General features: G+C 48.2%; 1 protein-coding gene across 10 annotated transcripts in view; it reads right to left on the reverse strand.

Moving 5' to 3' along the window:
• dnc (phosphodiesterase dunce) overlaps positions 1 to 19,251 on the reverse strand; it is a 696,777-nt gene that overhangs the window by 44,082 nt on the left and 633,444 nt on the right. The window contains exon 1 of one of the 10 annotated variants that reach the window (XM_070524789.1): positions 6,198 to 6,394. The exons of the other annotated variants lie outside the window; for them this stretch is intronic. Within the exon in view, the coding sequence (XP_070380890.1) occupies positions 6,198 to 6,319 (122 nt within the window). The 5' untranslated portion in view covers positions 6,320 to 6,394. Of the gene's footprint in view, positions 1 to 6,197; positions 6,395 to 19,251 lie in introns of those variants that run through there. 10 annotated transcript variants of the gene reach the window in all.

Consider the following 19,251-nt stretch of genomic DNA (forward strand, 5'->3'; position numbering starts at 1 on the left):
ACAGACAGACAGACAGACAGACAGACAGACAGACAGACAGACAGACAGACAGACAGACAGACAGACAGACAGACAGACAGACAGACAGACAGACAGACAGACAGACAGACAGACAGACAGACAGACAGACAGACAGACAGACAGACAGACAGACAGACAGACAGACAGACAGACAGACAGACAGACAGACAGACAGACAGACAGACAGACAGACAGACAGACAGACAGACAGACAGACAGACAGACAGACAGACAGACAGACAGACAGACAGACAGACAGACAGACAGACAGACAGACAGACAGACAGACAGACAGACAGACAGACAGACAGACAGACAGACAGACAGACAGACAGACAGACAGACAGACAGACAGACAGACAGACAGACAGACAGACAGACAGACAGACAGACAGACAGACAGACAGACAGACAGACAGACAGACAGACAGACAGACAGACAGACAGACAGACAGACAGACAGACAGACAGACAGACAGACAGACCACCTCTCTGACGCGTAGCGGCAGCAGTCGCACAAAACATGTTGCATGTCTGCAGGAACGTCACATTTAAAGCACACTGACGAGTCCCTCAGTTTAATCTTGCACTTAAAATAGTTCCTGTAGGCCACGTTGAATCTTATGCGGTGTAGGCATGTTTGGTCATGTCTATCGAGGCTTCGTGGCATGTAAAGGTCACACAATGGATCAATTTTGTATTTTTTTTTTGAGCAGACGAGTCAACAAAGATCGGCTGCGCGGATAACATATCGCTGTGAGTTAGGAAACTGCGCGCAAAGTGAAAGCAAGTTTGAGAGCCTAAGCCAGTCTCAGGCTTGCCAAAAGCAAGCGTGCTTCCGAGGTCTACGCACGCCGCATCTAAGCGAAATTCGAGGATGTTTAAAACATTCGGAGTCGCTAAGGTCTTCCGCAGAACGGCGTCATTGTGTACGGTATGTGTGCAAAGAAAGTTCCACATATACTACTTAACTTCTCTACTCCATTAATAAATTCCGTGCAGTACAGCGAAAGCTATGGGTCGCGTCAGCGAATTAGAATAGACAGCCAGAGGGGCCCGCTCCAATGTCACTCTCTGATCGCTTTCCGCGAGATGCCTGCTGAATGGAAGCCTATTATGCTCTTGTTACTGATATTACAGCCAGCCTATTATGCTCTCGCTACTGATTGGTTGTCACGGGCTCTAGCCTTTTCTGTATTGCACGGAATTAGTGAGACGAAGTATGAAAAGAAAGTGAGCAGTACAAGCGTGAAAACCAGGAAGCAGCAGATATAACAATATGGGAACTCGCTACTCCGTGATATCTTTCAGTATTCGGTTATGTGTTGTACTCATCCTGCTAGTAACAGCGCAATATGTAGACAAGAGACGAGACAAGAAGACACCACAAGCGCTGACTTTCAACGCTTGTGGTGTCTTCTTGTCTCGTCTCTTGTCTACATTTTGCGCTGTTACTAGCAGGATGGAAAACCAACAAGGCCAAGCTGCTATTCTAGCGATGTTGTACTCAGCTACCAGATTTTTTTTCTTTAACTTTTCGTTTCTTTTTCTGTCTAGACTCGAACTAACTGTCAAAATGTCGCCCGTACGCACTGTTTCACACCACATTTTTGGTTGCGATAGTTGAACCGGGCGAGACAGAGAAGCTAGCAACAAAAGGAGTTATTGAAAAGCGAACATCGTGGGCGAGATAAAATAAAAATATGAGCAGCACTGAAACGACCATGTGTGGGAGCGCTTCATCTTTCTAACACGACGGTCGGTTGCAAAAAAAAAGGAAAGAAAGAAAAAGACACAGTGAGAGACTGGAGTCTCGTCCTAACCGCTGCAGACACAAGCTAATAAACAAAAACGAGAACACGAACATAGAGAAAGCGAACGAAGGCGCTCGTACGAGGAAGAGCAGTTTTGGTGCCGAGCAAAGGAAGGATAATTAGGCTTCGGGACCAAGACGTAGACAGTGCGGCGCGGTGTCACAGGATGTGGCGGCGGTTCCCGATAAGACTACATTGCGGACACTTGTGGAGGAAGACAAAGAAAGGGGACTCTATGGAATGTTTGTCTGGGGATATTTTTCTCGGTGGTCTTCGCCGACGCCCACGCCGCGGGCAACACGTCACCAGCGTCGTGTCAGATTGCCACAGACTCGCTGCCGACCGGCTCGCAAGACGATGCACATACGTTGCGCGCGCGTGAGTGAGAGAGAAAGCGAGCTAGCGAGACAGTAAAAGTGTGTGTGTGCGTGTGTGTGCGTGTGTGTTTGCGTGTGTTTGCGCGCGCTTTCATTCGAACGCTTGCCACGAAACAGAACACAGGCGCAAAACAGGACACTGGAAGAAAGACGTCGCCACGCTGCAACAGGAACAAGAGTGGTTCGTCTCGGTTTTCCTGCAGTGGTCGGGTGAACGTGCGGCAACGGCGCACGTACTCGCTCCTTCGGAGGGAACGATGGAGGACGGATTGCGAGATGCAGGAAGGCAGGCTGCGAGGGTCGACGCTTTCTCAAGCCACCGAGGAATGGAGAGAGGGGTCTCCGAACGGAGACAAAGAGAGACGGATGCGGCGGAGATGACGAAATAAAACGAGGGCAGCGCTAAAGACGACGTAAGAGACCAATGGCGTCAGGACGCGGAGATGCTCTCGCGTGTGCCCCTGCCCGCCACATGAATCTTCTCGCCTCGGTCGGCCGTGTAGGAAAGGGAGAAAGAGTTCGCGCGGCAAAGGTCTTTCGCGAGGGCGTGCGTCATCTGCTGCGAGTACAAGCTGTGGCGTGTCAAGTGCATTTGGCTAGGCACGTAGGCATGCGATTCCTCGAAAGAGCAGAGATGGAAGAGGAGTGGTCGAGATTTTCGTCTAATAAAGGCAATATCGATAAAGTGCCCTCTCTCGATAACCCCAAAACTTCGAGACACTCGAACGTTTCAAGTGCGGTGGCGTTGATGATGTTTTTATTCTGCATTACAATCAAAGCACAACATTTATCATCTTATCGAGTCTATTTAGTACCAATCGTGAATGGCAAAACATAAGAAAAAGAATCCTCTATTATATGCCGACGCCTACTACACACGCTATGGCAAACCTTTTTCTGAGCTTACTGGTAATTCATTTGAATTAGGTGACAAGTACAGAAAGAAATTTCAATGAATGGTGGAGACATTGCACAAACAATGACAGTCTTTTTCTTCTTCTCAGTTTAGACATAGTCGATTTGAATTCTGTGACACAAGTACCAAAAACGTTGAACGATAAAAATAGATATATGTAGCCAAAGCTACGAAAAGAGAGAGAAAAATAAGCACTCGACCTTGACTGCCATCGGAACAAGTCTGAATGCATCGGTCTAACGAACGAACTCTCGTCCTAATGTGCTCAATTATCACGAATATATATTAAACGTTACTCTGAACATTGTTCAGCACGCTAAACGTTGCTTGGGCTTCAACTGACGTTTATCGATCACGCTTCTTGCAATCTGAATAAGCCACCCAATGCGCAACTATATTGTTTAAAAATTTTGTGTCTCCTATGATGATTGCCCGTTGTTTGAGCAACGAAATATACAAAGCTGCAAAGTGTGATCAGTAAACGCCAGTGTTAAACTGCCGAGCCCACAAAAGACGAAGGACACAGGAAAGTTAACAGTTTGTGCGCGCTGCAGTTTAACAGTGAATAATTACCAACTCGCCCAACTCTGTCCTGTGTGCTTCTTCACTGATGTTGTTTTTATTACCTGTATTTAAGGAAAGCTTGGAGCCTGAACATGGCACCGGCTACTCCTCTTATACAGGGTGTCCAGCTAACATTAGCCAGAGTTTTAAAATATTTGACTGCCACGTAGCCGGACAGAACCAAGGTAATGATGATTGGCGTCGCTTATAGATACTCAGATTATCCTTTCTATTCAGTCTAATAGGATAATTAGCCTTCAATAATAAAAATCAACTTCTCAAATATTATAATTAGATTAGAAGAGTCAATGAGAAAATTGTAGAGCGGCATTGAAAAACTCCCGATACAGGTTTCTGTTATTCAATACGTGCTACATGAGAGTGTTTTCCCGAGCCTGAAGAAAGCCCGCAAATGCACGCCAAAACTGCTGCGCGACTGGCCGCTCGAGGCACATTGCGTGCATTCGCGGACTTCTTTCATGTTCGGAAAAAACTTTTACGCAGCGCGTACTGAGCAACAGAAAGCTGTACGGGGAGTTTTTCAACGCCGCTCTACAATTTACTTATTCACACTTTTAATTTCATTATATTTGAGAAGTTGATTAATTAATTAAGAGTAATCATATAATTAAGCGGAATGAAAAAGTAAATTCAGTATTTCCAAGCGACGGCAAACAACATTACCTTTGTTCTGTGCAGCTGCGTTGCATTGGCATATTTTAAAACTCTGGCTAAAGTTAGCTGGGACACCCTGTACATAGAAGCACGGGGACATCCGCGTACGCAAAGCTATAACGTACAAAAATATAGATGCTCACACAATGCGAGTGTCCACACAACGCAAATGTTCACACAACATAATTGTTCTTGAGACCCGCCGTGGTTGCTGAGTGGCTATGGTGTCGGGCTGCTGAGAACGAGGTCGCGGGATCGAATCGCGGCCACGGCGGCCGCATTTCGATGGGGGCGAAATGCGAAAACACCCGTGTAATCTGATTTAGGTGCGCGGCAAAGAACCCCAGGTGGTCGAAATTTCGGAAGTCCTCCACTACGGCGTGCCTCGTAATCAGAAAGTGGTTTTGGCACGTAAAACCCCATAATTTAATTGTTCTTGAGCAACATATCCCGTTTGGTCTCCGTTCTCGCGGGTCGTCTCTTTATCGCGCCCTTAATTTCGTCGTAGCCTTCCCGTACCGTCAGCCACGCACGCGTGAAACGGGGTCTGCAGACGCGACGAGAAAGAGGGGCCCCGCTGCGCGCGCAGCCGGCAAGCAGCGCGGCGCCGGGACGCGGGCCGAGCGAGCGCGACACGACCGGGGGGCCCGCACGGCGACCCGCGGCCGCGCGACGACCCCGCTCGACGACGCGGCGACGGCGCGCAGCTGTCGACGCGTGTTTCACGAACCAACACGCGGCGGCAACAGCGCGTGGCTGCCGCCACGCGCGCCAATTTTGAGAGCGAATGACGACACACCCCCGGCCCGGGCAATCGCTGGCCGAGGCAGCCGCTGCTTTACCGAATGGCTAGGCACAAGACGATCTGGAATACCTGCCCCGAACCGGGCCGCATACGCGTTTCTCACGAAAAACGTTGAGGGGCTTAGTTGGTGATGCATTTCTTTTTCCTTTCTTAAGAAAGTAATCCAACGCCACTTTTTTCGACGAGGGCGCAGAAAGAAGTCTGTCTTGTCACGTCTTTCTCTGTCTTCGTCGAAAAAATGCGGTGCCGGATTAGCATCTTATGAAAGAAAAGAAAATGCATGTATTTGATATCCAATTTGCTAATTTTCTTTTGGCACATATGTACCTTGCGGCAAATCCCTCGAATAAATAATAATAATAATAATAATAATAATAATAATAATAATAATAATAATAATAATAATAATAATAATAATAACCTCGCACACTGAAAATGAAAAAGAAACAAACAAACTGTGTCCTGTGGTGGGGTCTCGAACTTCGGTCGCTCAGCCCGGTCGCGATTATTAAATCAATTGCGAAATGAAAGCCAAACAGTTGCCGCATGAGCGATTACAGTTGTGTCATCCGCAGTTCCTGCAGGATACCGGCGCTTCTCGCATATAGGTGCGCTATTCTGCTCAGAATGATGCTTATATTTCAAGTTTCCGTGTTTTTCCTCAGTTTATCGCAACAAGAGACTCCCCTACACTCCGTCGTGACCTGCCACCACCGCTAAAATTATCGCAAATGCTCTATCAAAATAAAGACTGGAAATGAGCTCAAGGTCATATTACGCATGGACTTTTGTCCCCTTCGATTCTGATCATTTCTGAACACCCAACGCAGTCATCACTGACGAAGGTGCGGCTTCGTGCGACCCAGTGACGAAGGACAAGAAGATTGAAAAGTGAAAAAAAAAAATCCTTGCATAATACTGCCCCAGATAACACATCTAAGCGTTTCGTGTTCACGCACAACATCCAGACGCGTGTAAACATAAAATGAGCAAATATAGGTGAATCAAAAACGAACAAGCAATACCTCGCAGTTTTCTTGGGCCAGTGGCCGGCGTCGAAGAGCGTCAGTGCGGGCATCACCGCGTGACCACCGTCGCGAAGGCACAGGCAACGCTCCTCAACTTCGATTTGAAAACACAGGCGCATGGCTGCTGTCACACCGTAGCTCCCAGCGCACGTGTAACGACGCCCAGAAGAGAGACAAAAAAGGTCGTGCACGTCTGACTCCGTTCCCACGTGCCAGTTCCTTTTCCTCACGTTGGGTTTCTATCTTTTGAAGCGTAGTATCTTCTTGCATAGGTGGTGTAGAGCGTGGGCGTTTATAGAGAGAATGAGAGAGAGAAGCCTGTAATGCTGCCATTTATGGAAATTCCGGCAGCTCTTATCAACAGCGCGGAGCTGTTGGGGGTAGAGGTAATATCCTCGTACATCAGCCTGACGTGGCGGCAAGCGAACGGCGCCCGACATAAAATTATCCGGAAAAGAGGGGGCGAACGGAAACCGTCCTTATCGGTTCTGAAGAAAAAGAAAATTAAGAAAAAGCGGTACGTCCGCGCCGTTCGGCCGTGGGAAAGGAAAGCATCGTGTCTCTCTGCGCTTTCTTCTTTCCTCGTAAAGTTCTATAAGGAGCAGAGGCGCTCCAAGGCTTCGCCGCGGCTATCGATAAGAACACGAGCGGCGCTCAGGTCAGTTTTCAAGAAGGACACGCGCTCGCCGTCCGCAGACGTCACGAGTGGGGGACACTGATATGGCACCGCGGGTGACGCGGACACGGGTGTTGCGTGTCGTTTCACACGCCTCCTGACGCCAGAGGGCAAGCGCAACAAGGCACAGCGTCGCCGACGGCATAACCGAGTTGCACGCGGGCCAGCGCATACATGCTGCGATAAGGTCGGGCCGCGACTGTGGCCTGCGCGAAGTGCGCCGAGAGTCCGCTCCGAGTTGAGGACGCCGACTGTGCTGGCAGACCGATGCTATATACAGGGCGCGACTTACTGGATGAACGAACATTCGGTGGAGAATCGGAGAAGCGGTTGGTTATATCACGATGCTCTGACCGCATAGCCCTTGTTCGCGTTATCCTTCGAAAGGAAGTGTTCTCTTAAAAAGCGACCGACCCTATGATGATGGCCAGTCGAGATTTGTTATCCTTTTAAATCGCATAGTCGCACAATAAATGACGCCAACAATTGCATATGTTGTGCTTAGTTGCGGACTTGCTGACAAAATTGCATTCTTCTTTTGTGGCTCATCTATTTAGCGATTATTGGCCAATTTTTCCTGTGCATGCACTCACTTCAGATTAGGCCTTTACTCACTACGTAGCTATGACATCAAGCATTGCTAATCGCGCTCACCCGTATTCACATGATAGTGTTCCTTTGCATTTAGACTACCATATCACAGAGCACTTCACGCGGAAACCCCGGCTTTCGTGTCAGTATTGTCCCGTAGTGTTCGTAACGAAGCCTCTAAGATTATATAAGAACGCGATGAATACGCAAAACGGTTGGTTCAGTTTTGCTCTCTGTACATTATAGAGACGCTCGTTTTTCTGTCGCTCGCACGAAAAACAGATTGGTCGCGAGGTGTCCAGGCCTGACGCTTTCATCCATCGCTCTCCCACAGACGACCCTAGCTGTCAATGCTCTACCAGAGCATGTAATTCGGTGGCGGCGTTACAAAACGAGGGACGCATTACTAGTGAACAGCAGCAGCTTTTATTTGTTTGGCCTATATATGTGGCATTGGCGTGCTCAAAGAAGAAGAAAAATAAAGGAGAAGGTCAATTTGCTCAGAAAAAGAAAGAATTTTTTGCTCAACTGCGCACTTTTCTTTCATATAAGAGAATGTGATAACATGGCCACCTTCCCATGCTGTCGTTGATTACGCTACGTGACAAGGGTTGGGTCAAATAGGCTGCCGAATAACAGGCTATATTAACATTATATCCAGATCTCCGAATGACCGGCTACATCAATGTTATAGCCAGATCTTCCATTAATCTATTCTCTTTTTTTTCTGCCACTGGAGCCATCATTCTGCTTTTTGACCAGCAAGCCATGAAAGTATTTTGTACGCTACACCGTTCCTTGTGCCGAATAGAACACAATATGCCGTATTATGCAATGTCACACACATTTTACACATACATTTGGATTAAGAAACTCAGTTACATAGGCCAAATGATGAAACTCAGGAAAAAATGCTGCCTATGAGCCGGCTAAGAAAATACCATAACTGGCTTTCCTGATGATATTGCTCGCCTTTTATTTTTTATGTGAGGAAGTAGTCCTGGTTTCTTACGTCAACAATACAACAATATTCACTAGGCGTTTCCGTTCTTCGTATACAACAGATCGCAACGTGCCTTATCATGCAGTATCACGTACGCGCGGTTTAGGAAACCCGGAGGTATAGGATGGAGTTAGCTAACGCGTAACAAGAGGTCGCTGGGAGAGGCATTCGTCTCGCAGCAGTGGGCACAAATAGACGGACGACGACACGTCCCGCATCGATCAAACGTTAGTGTCTTCCTCACGAAAGGTCATATTCGTTACGCAAGATTAATCGCACGCAAAGCTACCGAGATCGGCCTTCGAGCTGCTGGGAGACGTGTTTACGTCTCCAGCGGACACCCGATGCGCGCAGCCGACACTGTGCGCCAGTGCATCGCGACATAGTCGCGGCCCTCAATAATTCTGTCAACATAATTCAGCTCGGCTTGCGCACGTGCACGCACGCACGCAAGCCGGGAAAATAGTTTGGTTGCCTCATTGCCCGTAGCCTTCACGGCGTTCTCTTACGGACAGAGCTTCCTACAAAGATTGCTAGAAGTTGCTGTGGCGCTGCAATCGTTCAGCTACCATGAAAATTATGATTAGTATAGATGAACTTGTCTAATCTTCGTGTTCATGGCTTCAAGCGTTTTCGGGACGTTATTCTTTTCAAATTTCCAAACACTCATATTTTTTACAGGCAGGATAAGACAGTAAGACAGTGGGCCCACGTGCAATCAGTGCGAATTGTTGCACTTGTAGCGCAATATTTCACCGAATGCGATCCATTTGCAAAGTTACAAATGCGTGTGGAACCAGATAGACGAAGTTGAGGCAAATCCGGGTACTGCTCACCATCGATTCACGTTCTGGCTGAACCGCCATAATTGCAGCTCGTGTAGACGCAAGCGCTAGTTCTCTATAGTAAGTTTTGTAGGAAAATTATGCTTGCATGGGCACCCCGTCTACGCTATATATGCATTAGCTGCCAGCGCAGCTGCCACAGCTAATGACATGCGCATCGCCGGAAAGTTCACCGCTGCCACGAAGTTAACGTGTTTGTCTTCCGCAAGCGTCCATCATTTGGCCCGAACAGGTGCGTGGGCTGACGCAGTCTGTGCGCCCGCAAGCGCCATCGCTACCGATAGCATTAACCTTTGCGTGGCAGATACGCGCGCGCACAAAAGACAGCGGAAATAACAAAACGCGCCGCCTATTTTCCGCCCTTTAACAACGCGCACGCCTTGACCTTGGCCGACCGTGTTTGCTCTTTCCACAGAGTCTTTCCGTTTGCAGAGTCCAGTGGAGACGCATTACAACCGTTTCTGTCTTTATTATTATGTTTTACCGATACTTCAACGGCCCAAATGGACAGCTCCAAAACATACTGAATGGACGCGAAAGTAACGACCCGCCATCACCGACGTTTGACAAGGCGCGGCCGTGAAATGGCTCCGCGAGCACGATCATTCGCAACCTCCTCCTCATCTTCCCCCTCCCTAATTTTTCGCCTCAATGTCGTTTCAATGTCACACACCCCCTACGCTATTCTCCGCAACCAAAACAAGACACACCCGCTGCCTTTCATTACATACGGGTATGCACGTGCAGAGCCACTATGCGCCCGTTTCCCTCTCTGTCGAAACGTGTGCGCACGCGCGATCGTCTCACTTCCGTTACCTCCTCTCCCTTCTCGTCACATAAAGCGACGAGCGAAAGGAAGAAGCAGACCTGGAAAAGGGTTGCCCACAACAGAGGTCTGTCCGTGCGGGCCGCGGACGGCATAGCGCGACCATCCCGCTGGCTAGAAAGTTAGCCGGGTCCCCCTCTTACGTTCTTTCTCGCCGGGACCTTCCCCCTCTTCCGCTATCTGGGTCGAGGCTGCTGGTGACGTCACCGCCGACGTCACCAGACGCGTGGAGAAAGCAAACACACCGAAAGACAAGTCGCGCGAGCAATGCGGAAGAAGCAACCTCGACGCCGAAACAGCAGCCCGGGTTGGTGTGCAAGCGCGGGGTTTCGGAGTGAGCCGTTGGCGGAGGGTGTTCGTTGGCGCAAAGCTGCTCTGTGCCGTAAAGGAAAAGCAGATCGATAGCTCTCTTCACTTATTTCCCCTCCTTTCCTTTTCCTCCTCGTTTTCACGGGGAGGTCGCGGCGCTGCCCCTAAATCCCATCTCTGGCGCGCCCATCTCGTCTGCAACCGACACAAAGGACAGGGCGAAAGTGGACGCTTGTTGTCTTCATAAGTGCGGGGAGAAAACTTGTTTGTTTCGTCGTCGCTCTCGGCAACGAGATTTACCGTCCCCGCGAGAATAATCCATGATCTCTAGACTGATCGTCCGGTGCTTTTATTGCTGGCACGTCTATAATAAGGCCCGCCGGACTTGGATTTCGGGGGTGGGGGGGAGGCGGCAGTACGTACAGGAGGAGGACCTTTAAGACAGCCGATGCCCGAGCGATGACGTCATTAGAGAGCTGCCCGACGAGCACCGATTAGGCAAGGGCGTAAAAAAGATCCCCGCACGGCATCCCTGCGGTGATGATTAGACCGAAGGGCGTAATTCTAAAGGGAGAACTGCGTACTCGATACAAGAAGGAGGGGAGCTGGAGATTCGAAGAACCGGTCGCTACGCGCACAAATGAAGCACATACTGGTTTCACACACACACAAAAAAAAGATTCGCAGGTAGAAAAAATTTTGTTCTGGTCCGATGAACTCGTGTGGGCAGGTCAAGTCTAGATACGCGGCGTTAGGGTAGAAAAGAATATAAGAAGTATGACGATAGTAATAGGGTGGAAGGCAACAATGCAATTTATGTGCCCTAATGGCTAATGGCACCATTAACATCTTTGCAGACTTCACAAAACTTTTCGCTCGTCATTGGCCGGCCAATTATATATAGTGTTAAGGAACAATAGCAATAATGACAAGTTTTTACGCCAGTGATATTCATGAGAAATTCACTGCAAACTCGGGCTTGAAGTTGCAGACCTGCCAGTCAAGTTCTTAAGAACTTAACTGGCGTAAAAGCTGCCCCTTGAGTAAGCATGCTCTGGTATTTTGCGGCTCCCAGTTCACTGACCACTGTACAAGTATTTCGTAAATATTAAATGGGGCGCTTGACCAGACTTCCTAGTTTATTAACTACTTCCAGAAAGTTAACCCTGAGTACAAGGACCTTAAGCAGTAGTTGACGTGCAGAATTAACATTGGTAGAAATGGAAACGAAAGGTAGATCATTACGCCACCCCAATGAATGCAACTGATATGTCACCAGAATACGACATCGATGAAAGGCGCGTGCGAAGGCACTGGTGGGTTTGTCCCGAGTGCGCCTCACAGAACAAACGCCTCGCCAATGCTGCCTCTTACGTCTGAACTAGTGTCCGCTACTATGTACCTGTTTCCTTGACTTAATAAATCGCCGGCAGCCAACCACGTCTGCAGAAACACAATAAAATAGCACGCGGTATTATTTACGATCATACGCACCATCACGCAAATTATAAGCGAGCGAAAAAGTTGGTTACGACCGATTCCTCAACCTATTTAGACATCATTGCTAATTTTGTATTTAGCTAACGTTGTTCTTCGTGCGTATAATTTTGGCCGCTCAAGAGGTACATTATAAACTTTCTATATTTCATGGCTATGAACAGCGACACTGCTTACCCTGTTTACCGCAAACCAACTTTTCAGACGGTCACGTCCAGCTCGCGAAGGCTGTGGACGCACACGGAAACACGACCACTTTCCCGATAACGCGGCGAACGACAGAAGAAAATCGGCAACGTTGGCACGCGCGTTTCGATGTCACAGCGCGACCGCTCATCGATTTTTCGGCACAGCTGGCGCGTGATGCGATCACACGCAGCACTCGGTCGCAGACCGATCGCTCGCGGAACGTTGCAGTGTTGCGCGTGGATTTCGGCGAGAAAGAAATGATGCGAACACGCTTAGTCGGCTTTCGAAGCAACGCTTTTCCTCGCTCGGCTCCGCACGGAGGTTCGGGGGAAAAACTTTCGGTGACGGCGTCTCTAAGCTTGAGGCTTATCAGTCTCCGCTTTCTTCTTACTCATCAACAAAACGGTCAACTTTTAAGACGACATAACGACTGGAATTTTCTGCGTGAGCCAATTATTGCTGGGAATGATGCAACCAGTTCTTGAGTGTCAGGGAAAAGCGTCCCGTTAAAATTGAAATATAAATTGGCTGCTGTTTCGAAACCGTTCTAGCTGTAACAGTTTGTACCCGAGTGTTTTTGGAAGAAAAACGACTGACGGGACAAGCTCGGAGTTATCAAGAAAAGCCCAGTCTTAAAGAAAGTTCAAGCTTTTGAAGCGAGAGATGAACTAGTTGCTGCTCGAACGCATTCTGCCTGTATAAACCGAAGCACCACAAAACTCACAGGAACAGTGTAAACGGTGCAGAAACATTAAGCCGTCCGTACTTACGAAGGTCACCGCCAAGAGAGAGAGTAATATAGGAAGGCAGGGATGTTAACCAGTCAATAGTCTGGTTGGCTACCCTACGCTGGGGGAAGGGAGAAGGGGAAGCGAGAGAAGGGAGAGAGAAGGTGTAGATACGTGTACGGACAGCACTTTAGTTAAAGGCGCTCGCGCAAACCAGAAGTTCTAAGAAAGCATAAAAGTGCCTTCACTGCTTTCTGAGCCGATGATCGGTCGGGACGGTGCTCTAGTAACGTCTGTTCACTCAGAGGACGATCATCTAATTTCCTCAATGTGTTGGACAAAGATTGTATTCATGCTTGAAATTGAGTACAATGGCACAATAAGTGTTCAATGTTCTCCTCGCATCCGCAAACCGTCAAGAAAGTCACTGCAACTGTCTGATTGCACATGTACCGTTAAAGCTAATCTTTTCGTTGACTTTGCAACACATAAGTGAAGCAGGCCATGAGATAACCTTTCAGTGGCTTCCAAGTCACTGCGGGATTATCGGCAATGAACGGGCGGATCACGCTGCCCGCTCAGCTCATACTGAGGGGCGCTGCGTCCCGATTCCTCATTCTAGAACTGACGCAGCACGGAAGCTCCGCCTACTTGCTCGGCAGTGCACCGCGTCGCAATGGAATGAGCCACAATTAAGAAACACGCGACTGTACTCACTTGATCCAACATTAAGTCTTCGAGCGCCATCACAGCTTCGCCGTAGAGACGCCACACTTTTATATCGACTTTGGTTGGGCGTTGCCTTTACTAAAGCCTATGCATTCCGCATAGGGATGACCGACAGCCCAACCTGTGACCACTGCGGCCATGAAGAATCAATTGGCCATATTTTGTGTGCCTGCCCGCAGTACAGTACACAGAGGGCATGCCTTCGCCACGAACTTGACAAACTGGACGACCAAGCGCTATCCGAAAAAAGAATTCTACAACACCGAAAGGACCTACCGTCACAGAAGAAGGCCGTGCAAGCGCTAATGCGCTTTTTGCGATCTACCGGCCTGAGTGAACGACTTTAACTGGAACGCCTTTTGTGTGTGTGCCTCCATGTGTGCGTGTTTTTTTTTTCCCCTTTTTTTTAGCGTTTTCCTCTCTGTCATCTTTCGAACCCATATCCCCCATCCCCAGTGTAGGGTAGCAAACCGGAGACTCATATCTGGTTAACCTCCCTGCCTTTCCTCTTCATTCTCTCTCTCTCTCTTCGTTGGGTTGAGTTTTACCGCACATAAATATGCACATTTAGTAAAAATAATACTGCCTTTGCTTGCTGCTAATATCGCTCTCCTCTATGTGCAAAAACAGAAATAGTTGTAACTGTTGTTTCAAGCACTGTCTTACTGGTTACGTTTTATTACGTTTATTGCATATCTTCTTCTGTACACCAGTTTCGCTGTACTGATTGCCGTAAAATATTGTGTCATCTTGTCTTTAGGGGCAGAGTGCACGGGGGCTTTAATACCTTGCTACAATGGTTCGCTATCCGAAAAGCTAAACTTTCCTGCACAGGGGATGAAGAGAGTGGCACTGACAGCGAGTCAAGCCTTTGTATCGGTTTTTTCTCTGCCCCCCGAAACATGCTTGTTGATGGCCTCCTTTCCTCTATTTTACTTTTTCCTTGATATTGCTGCTGTTATGCGCGTGGTCAGAGCCATAGCGTCCGCAGCTGCCAAGGGCACATATATGAGGTACAGGAAAATAAATGAAATAAGCAGCCTGCCATTCGTCAGAGATCAATCATATTGCGATCGATATTTCTGACGCGGCAGCCATAAACCTTCCCTACCCCCTTTCTCGAGGAAGATACTTCAGTAAGCGCAGCTTTCTGTCCCACATCTTTGTTTGTTTGTTCGTTCTTTTTCTGTCTCCTGAACGACGCTGTGTGGTCACTCAAGCACGTGCTCAGGCAATGAGCCACTGTTGCATCAAATGCCCGGTCTCCGGCATCCCCACTGTGTGCCTTTTAAGTACCCGCGATGTTTTCGATGCCCTGATGAAACGTAAAAATAATAACCTCCCCTTTCAGTCACTGCCGGCCGCTTCATTGCGAGAGAGGGACAGATTGAATCAAACAGCGCCTTGAAGGGGTTGAAGAAAGCAGCAAGGACAGATGCGGGTCAACAACAGTTCAGTTGAATTTTTTTGCTTCCATAGTAACATACAGACATTGAACAAAGGAAACCCGTTTTAAAGGCAAGAAAGGAAAAAAAGAGGAAAAAATCAGGGCGGTAATGGTGGAGTATCACACAGCCTCAACATAAGTGCGCAGTGTCTTTATAGATGAAAGACAAAGTCAAATGAAGCAAGATCTCTTTCAGAGGGCCCACACAAATGTAACAAAAACGGAGTCGCGGTGAAAAAATGATTGCTGCTTCTTTGATAAAAGTCCTTTGCGCTCTCGATAACTGAACAAAAGACACCCGCCAGCACATTCCAATGAAAGAAAAAAAGAAAAAGGTGCTAGCGGTTAGGACCGAAGGGACACGACATTTCCAGCGTGGCCGTGCAATCACACTAATTCCTGCAAGCATTTCGAAGAAGATAAAAAAAGAAAGAACGAAAGAAGGAAGGAACGGAAAAGAGGGACAGTCTGTGCCGAAGTTTTAGAGCCGTTCGGAAAGCGGCAGTGAGAACTGCTGAGAGAACGTGGTGGGTTATTCTTTTTTCATTTTTATTTTTTTTACAATGCTGCGAATCCATACGCCGTGTACGTGTCTCAAGTAAAGTACAGTGCCGTGAAGGCTACAAGACGTCCGAGAGCCCCGGTGAAAGTACTAGAGTCAGTTGCAACTTGCTTTGGCACTTACAGACCCCACATTGTTCGTTTTGTAGCAAACACAGATGTCAGCTCCCAGACCTCCTATATTACATGCCAATATGTTCCTAGCTCGAAGAGTCATCTCCTTTCTCTTGTGTTCCAGAGCAGACGCCACTATAACATATCGGTGCAGCAGCGGTGAGCACTTTCCGACCGCCGGGCCCGAGTCTATAGGTTCAACAAGAACTACAGGTTGCTGAACAGTAAGTTTTGCGGCAACAACAGACGTACGCAAGAAGATGACACACACACACACACACACACGCACACGCACACACACACACACAAACACACACACGCACACGCACACACACACACACACACACACACACAAAGCGGACGTGCTTTTAATATTACAAGACGTAGAGTTTGCACTGTTTTCTGCTTCAGTGCTGGACAGTGTACGAGGCTGCTAATGCCGCGGAGAAAGCACTGCTGTTCGGCGCAGTGCTTGATCTCCCCAGTAGCTAATGTTAGCTCGGGCTTGCACAAAATGGTGGACGTATTTAGCGATGCAACAACTCTCAGCTGCTCCTGTTTCGAAGCAGCAGACGGCGCTATTGAATGCTCACTGCACAGCAAGCCGCAGCAGTGCCTGTACTGTACACCATTCAATACTCTGTCGTCAGCTGCCGTAGTGTTGCACGTTTTTTATCGACACAGCCGCAGCTTGGAGCTCGTAGTGCGGCTGTCTTGGAAGGCAGACGGCTTAATCGAGAACTTTTTATGAGACGTGGAGCAATACGACCCAGTGTATTGCTTCAAACGAAGTGGAGTCAGCATCGGATTTCACCACGCGAAACAGCTGCACGTTATGGCGAGGTAGCTTAACGTTGCATTCACCGTGACGTCTTCTCCTGTTCTCGCAAGCAGACGACTCGATCGCGGGCGCAGTACGGCATGTCGACTAGGAATTCGCGCTGCTCTCATGATTGGCTCGCAGGTTTCACAACAATGCACGCCAGAGAATAGAGAGAGATACAATGGGGACGGTACAGAAGGAGCCGCCGAGACGCGGAAGCTTGTGGCGCGGCGTGGGAACTTTGACACGTGGTGCTACCCGAGGGCGAGACAAGCGATTCGTGTGGTCTGGGTTCCCTTCCGGCGGCGCCTATATGTGTGACTCTGCCGGCACGCCACACTCGTGGTTGCCGCCAAATAAGGACTCCGCGTGACTCCGCGTGCTACGGCTGAACGAGAGCACTTGCACTGCCATTCAAATGCTGTCGTACCCGTGGACGGTTTTGCACACGCTCTGGCAGCAGCAGTTAGGGGGCGTGCATGCTCTAGCAACAGTGAGCCTGCGACGCCCCACGAAGCTTCCCGTGCACTGTCCTATCGATTGATTATTTAAAAAGAAAATGTATTTTCAAGTTGGCTCAACGTACGAGACACTTCTTTCTAGGTTTTTAATTAAAGGAAACTCGTGTCATACAACAAGCAAAGATATTTATAAGATATTTATAAATTTAGTTGCAACATACGGCGAAATTGATTTGTAAGTTTGTGCTTAGCTGCAGAGCAAAAACTGCTGAAAGACACCGGGCTTCTGTTTCGACGCACTACGGCGGCTCGCCATTGACCGTTTCTTGCCCGCTCAATTTATCTGAGGAAAACCTGGGGCTTGCCAGGGTCTCTCTTTGTAAACAGCGAAATAGCATAGGCGGCAAGTTGAAGCAGTTTGTTCCGTGCAGAATCGGGGAATAATGATCTCACGTTTTCGTACAGTCACAGAATAGCAGTACAAGATGTTTACGTTAAGGTTAGCCAGTTCGACTTTATTACAGCCGCCATAAAGCGTAAATACGTAGTGCAAACATTACTTTCTCAATAACAACCGAATTCTTAAAAATCGCATGCGGTATATAGAATAATTGCCCTCCTTGAACTAAGAGGCGTACATTATTTAAAGAATGTCGAACGTGTGGTAACAGACAGTGAAGCAAATTAATGGTCACATTTACGAAATCGCCGAACGGGAATTACCACGTTAACTGGTTCAGCCGCTCGTGGCGCGCCGGTACTGAGCACGGGCTTGCGGGTTCGACTACCACAGGCAACAGCCGCATTGCGACAAGCTTGACTTAAAGTACAGCCAAGACTGAAGCCCCCACAGTTGGCCAAAATCAACTCAACACCCTTCACTGCCGAGTTCCTTGCTCAGTGGCTATGGTGTTAGGCTGCTGAGCACGAGGTCGCGGGATCGAATCCCGGCCACGGTGGCCGCATTTCGATGGAGGCGAAATGCGAAAACACCCGTGTACTTAGATTTGGGTGCACGTTGAAGCCCAGGTGGTCGAAATTTCCGGAGTCCTCCACTGCGGCGTGCCTCATAATCATAAAGTGGCTTTGGCACGCAAAACCCCATAATTTCTTTTTTTTTTTTGCCGAGTTCCTTACAGTCAACGTCGACCTACATGCCGTATTCCAAATGCGATAAATTGCTCTTATTTTGCCGCCGCATTTTGCCTGCGCAGAGATTATGTATATGTATGCGGCACAACGAATGAATATATCGCACAATGAATGGGGCGTTGCCAGGTGGTTACCTTTAGAGCGCAGCCAGGCGCCCGTTCCCGGATTGAGCGTCGGCGCACCTCGGCGTAACCGCGCGAACGTGCTCGTGCCACTGCTCGCGCCTTCGTCGTCGTCCACAGCTCCAGTCGGTGCGCCCATTTCGGCCTCAAACTATTTGCATCAGTACGCGGCGAAATGAAAACACGTATCGACCTGCGCCCAAATTTCGCATTAGGTAAGTAGTATTGCAATCGCCGGATACATTTTTTTGTTCTAATTCCCTTTCTTTCTATACCTCTACTCTGCACAGCAGCAAACGGGATGTTCGTCTAGCTGACCTTCCTGCCTTTGTCATCCTTGGTTTCCCTTCTCTCACACCTTACTCTGACTGGTACTGACAAAACAAACAATTGCAGGCACAGCGGTCACTGGTTAATCAAAAAGACGTGATCGATAATCGGCGAGCAGAAGCGTCAGCCCGAGGCCAACATCTCAATGAGAAAACCTGCCGATAGTTTTTTATTTGCCAACAGTTTCAGAAGTGCAACTTCCTTCATGAGGGCCATATTGCATGGCTTCGCAGGTTCTTGGGTGCAGAGGTAGTAATGTACACGTTATATAGAGAGGGTGCCCCAACTATCATACACCAAGATTTTAAGAAATGCGCAAACGCCACGTAGGTGGACAGAACCAAGCTAATGTTTGCCGCCGCTTGGAGATACTCAGATTATTTTTTGTATTCCGCCTAATTATATAATGAGACTTAATTGATTATTCAACTTCTGAAATATTCTCAAACTTATTTCACGTTCGGAAAATCAATTTTATGTAGCACGTATTGAGCAACAGAAAGTCCTACCGGGAGATTTTCATATTACTCTAAAATATACTCATAGATACTTTTTATGTAATTATAATATCTTAGTAGCACGATAAGTAATTAAGACTAATGGTGTAATTAGCCGGAATGCAAAAAATAAATCTGAGTGTCTCCAAGC

Source organism: Dermacentor albipictus, chromosome 9 (assembly GCF_038994185.2).
Source record: "Dermacentor albipictus isolate Rhodes 1998 colony chromosome 9, USDA_Dalb.pri_finalv2, whole genome shotgun sequence".
In the NCBI taxonomy this organism is placed as follows: Eukaryota; Metazoa; Arthropoda; class Arachnida; order Ixodida; family Ixodidae; genus Dermacentor; species Dermacentor albipictus.